The 4,063-nt window shown below is 36.3% G+C and overlaps 1 protein-coding gene across 1 annotated transcript in view; it reads left to right on the top strand.

Annotated features, from left to right (window-relative positions):
* The window catches only part of LOC109851460 (V-type proton ATPase subunit B 1-like), a 9,953-nt gene continuing 8,447 nt past the window's right edge, over positions 2,558–4,063 (top strand). Inside the window, exons 1-4 of the mRNA XM_020421593.1 lie at positions 2,558–2,688; positions 3,093–3,156; positions 3,780–3,835; positions 3,928–4,026. Coding sequence (XP_020277182.1) covers positions 3,099–3,156; positions 3,780–3,835; positions 3,928–4,026 — 213 coding nt within the window. The 5' untranslated portion in view covers positions 2,558–2,688; positions 3,093–3,098. The remainder of the gene's footprint in view (positions 2,689–3,092; positions 3,157–3,779; positions 3,836–3,927; positions 4,027–4,063) is intronic.

Below are 4,063 nucleotides of genomic sequence, written 5' to 3'. Positions count from 1 at the left end.
AAGCGCAAAGCGGATGGGACCAAGAAGTGATACAAGGCAAGACTCGTTGCCAAGTGATTCACGCAAGTAGAGGGCCTCGATTTCCATAAGACGTTCGCTCCAGTTACAAAGCTTGTTTCGGTTCGAGTTTTTCTATCAGTGGCTGCAACACGATATGAGAGCTATATCAAATGGACGTGAATAATGCCTTCCTACATAGAGATCTTGATGAGGAGTGTACATGAAGCTATCTCAAGGCTTCCGAACTGATTGTGGAGATCGCATTTGCCGTCTTCATAAATCCATTTTACGGACTACGCCAAGCTTCACGAAATTGGTTCAACAAATTGACCGGAGTGCTCAAGCAGTATCGCTTTTCTCAATCCTTGGCAGATTATTCCTTATTTACTTATCGTCAGAATGGCGTGTTCATGAGTCTTCTTGTGTATGTCGACGATGTTATTTTGGTCGGGAATGATCATGATGAATGTGCACCTTTCAAACGCTACTTACATGAGTGCTTTCATATCAAGGATTTGGCTGATTTGAAATTTTTTCTTGCCGTTGAAGTTGCTAGGTCGCAGATTGACATTTCCTTTTGTCAAAAAAAAGTATGCCTTGGATATTCTTGGCGAGACAGGCTTACTTGGAAGCAAGCTGACAGAGACACCAATGGAGCAGGGCCACAAGATCACTTTGGCTGAGGGGGAGGAGACAGATGGTGCGGCCTATCGATGACTTGTAGTTCGCTTGATCTATCTGACCATCACACATCCAGAGATTTCATACTCGATTCATGTTCTTTCTCAGTTTGCTCAAGCGCCTCGCAAAGAACACTTTGAGGCAGCGATGCAAGTTGTGAGATACATCAAGGGAAGTCCGGGCCAATGAATTCTACTATGATCCGATTGCAATCCTATTGCGACTCAGATTGCGATCCTATTACTCGTTGCTTAGTTAGTGGCTACTTCGTCACACTCGGGGAGTCACCCATTTCTTGGAAAACGAAGAAGCAGAGTACCGTCTCGAGATCGTCGATAGAAGCAGAGTACCGGAGCTATGTGGCAGCCCGCAACAGTGAGTTTGTATGGCTGACAGTCATTGTTGACTTCACTTTCAGTGGATCACTGATAGTCTATGGAGCCACTTTGTGATAGTCAATCAGTTATTCACATAACGGCCAATCCAGTCTTTCATGAGCGGATGAAGCACATTGAGATAGATTATCACTACGTTCGCGAGCAAGTGCAGATTGAAAAAAATTGTTACAACACCCATTCGTTCACAGTTTCAATTAGCGGACATTTTTACGAAGGCACTTGCTAGACCACAATTTCATTTCTTGTTAGGCAAGTTGGGCATTCACGATGTGTATGTGCCAACTTGAGAGGGAGTGTTGATAATGTAATATTTATTGTATATTAGATGGGAGATAATTATGCAGTTAGTTGGGTGGTTACCTTATTAGATAGGAGATAATTACGCACTTAGTTAGTTGGTTACCTTATTTAGAAGATAGCTAGCAATATATATTAGTAGTAATTCTTTGTATTGAAACATTAATCAAGGGAAATAGTTCTCTCCAAATTTCTTCTCATTAGATTTTTACAGAACTCCTATATGTATCCATATCCAAACCTCTATTCAATTCTATATCCGAATCCATATCCGTGTCAAAAGAAAATTCCAAATATCCATATATGTATTCAAAAATTGAAGCTATATCTATCGTTATATTTGTATCCGATTAAAATACAAAACAATATCCATATCCATATCAATATGCGAATGATTTCAAATACTGATTATCATAGACATATTCTTTTGGAATACAATTGCAGATCGGAACAGATCAGATATATTTGAACTGTTTTTGTGCCCGTAGGATGAGGTCATGCATTAGGCCAAACTAATGCGAGATGACCAGTTTAGGGGCTGTATGGTTTATATAAATTTTTAGTATTTGGGGTGGATTATAAATTCTAGAATAAAAAAGTGATATTTTTTGGATTCCATAGTTGGTTGTTTGTTTCAATAAATTTTTTGGAATGTTTAATCTCTAAAATGCAAAAAGCAACCAATTTTTAGAATTTGTCATATCCTCTCAACTGGAGAGGATTTGACAAATCCTATAGATGGGTATGGTTACTCCAATTGCTATACCATTGTATTATTCTCTTGTGGGGAGGTAAGGTCGTGAAGGTAAATATATTCAGCTCTCCTTTTTTTTAAAAAAAAATTGAAACAAATAATAAATTACAAATTCTAAGATTTGTTATCCTAAAAGTTTGTGCTTGAACCAAATAAGAGATTATAAATTTTAGAATTTACTTTCCTATAATAATTTTGAACCGAATAAAACATTAAAAATTAAAATATGTATAAAACACTATAAATTTAAAATTCTCACGAGATTATAAATCCTAAAATTTTAGGATTTCACCCAAACAGCCCTAAATGGGCTATTTTATGAGAAGTAGTTCAGGGGAGAGACCGCAACGCAAACTTGCATCAACCCATTTGCTGTCACCTTCAGTGGGGTCCACGGCTTTTCGTTGTTATTTGCAAAAAATGAGATAATTTAATAATTATTTTCATCTGATCACCATTTACTTCTTTATTCATCCACAAAATTTATAAAATAGAAGCCGGGGATCCAGAGAGGGGTTTAATTTCTTGCTGCTATCTTTCTCGAGATCGAATCCGAAGGTAATTTCGATCTCTGCAACCCAAGCGTTTTAACTTTTTGACAGATTGCTGCTCGATCTCGATCAGTAGATTTCTTTGTTTTTTGTTTTTTGTTTTTGGCATTTTCTCCATTTAATTCTGTAAATCGAGCAAATTTCCAGTGATTGAGACTTAATTTAGTTGCGGATTCGGTTTTGGTTAAGGATCTGATGATCTCATCTTTGTAGATCTAGAGGTTTTATAAAAACGAGTCCTTTTAGATTTCTAAGATGACTTAGTACTAGGTATTTAATTAGATTTGAAGTGCTTTTTGGAGAACTCTTGAATCCACTTCATTTTTTTGGAGTAATTTTTGGTCCATTTGCGCTTTTTCTTATTTATTGATTATTAGACCTTATTATTATTATTTTTTCAAATTGCTATAGGTGAACATGGGTGTGGTGCAGAAAATTGCTGATATGGAGGAGGGAACACTGGAGGTTGGCATGGGTATGTTAATCCTCAGCTTTGTATTATACTGTTCACAATTGATGCTTTACCTACCAATTTATTCAATTGGAACACAATGTGATAATGTTCAAATGTTGACTTAGAGAATGAAAAGAACAATAACATGACAGGGAAAGTATTCAAACAGATTCTTTTTACATTATATAGGTAGTAGTTACTAATTAGCGTACACATAATTCTTTTAATAAGCAGTTTGCAATAGCGTAAATTTGATTTAATCAAAGGGTATAGGAGGCTAATGCAGGCATGTTTCTCTCCTTTAAAGATATTCCTTGTGGAAGATTCTTTGAAAAGTGGAAGGAAAACTTTGTGCTTGCTCCTGACGAAAATGATATTGGTTAGGTTGCAATCATTTTGAAGTTGTAAAATCCTCAAAGTTGAGCAGAGAATGAACTTGGATGAAGCTTATGTAATTTGTTTAGCGTGATCTATTCTTTGGTTTTGATGTTTTTATTTCTTGGCATCTTAATATGCTAGTTGAACTTTTTCTAAAAAAAAAAAAATGCTAGTTGAACTTGTTGGACTCCATGCTGTGTAAGATTTGTTAAGATTGTGAGAAGTGTTGACTAAAGAGTCTTCTTTGTTGCTCTCTTGTGTTGCAGAATACAGAACTGTGTCTGGAGTTGCTGGACCACTAGTAATACTCGAAAAAGTGAAGGTAAAAATCCATTCTTGGAAGTTTTTCAGTTGCAAAGTCTCCCAAGTCCTTATTTTCTTGTTCGATTTACTTACAATTGCAGTTTATATCAGGGCCCTAAATATCAAGAAATTGTTAATATTCGACTTGGAGATGGAACAACAAGGCGTGGTCAGGTTCTTGAAGTTGACGGAGAGAAAGCTGTGGTTCAGGTCAGTATTCCTTGGGGCTAAGTATTTTTTAAAACTA

This window comes from Asparagus officinalis, chromosome 8, assembly GCF_001876935.1.
Source record: "Asparagus officinalis chromosome 8, Aspof.V1, whole genome shotgun sequence".
NCBI classification, from domain to species: Eukaryota; Viridiplantae; Streptophyta; class Magnoliopsida; order Asparagales; family Asparagaceae; genus Asparagus; species Asparagus officinalis.
Note: the sequence above shows the minus strand (reverse complement) of the source record. Positions and strands in the feature narration are given on the sequence as shown.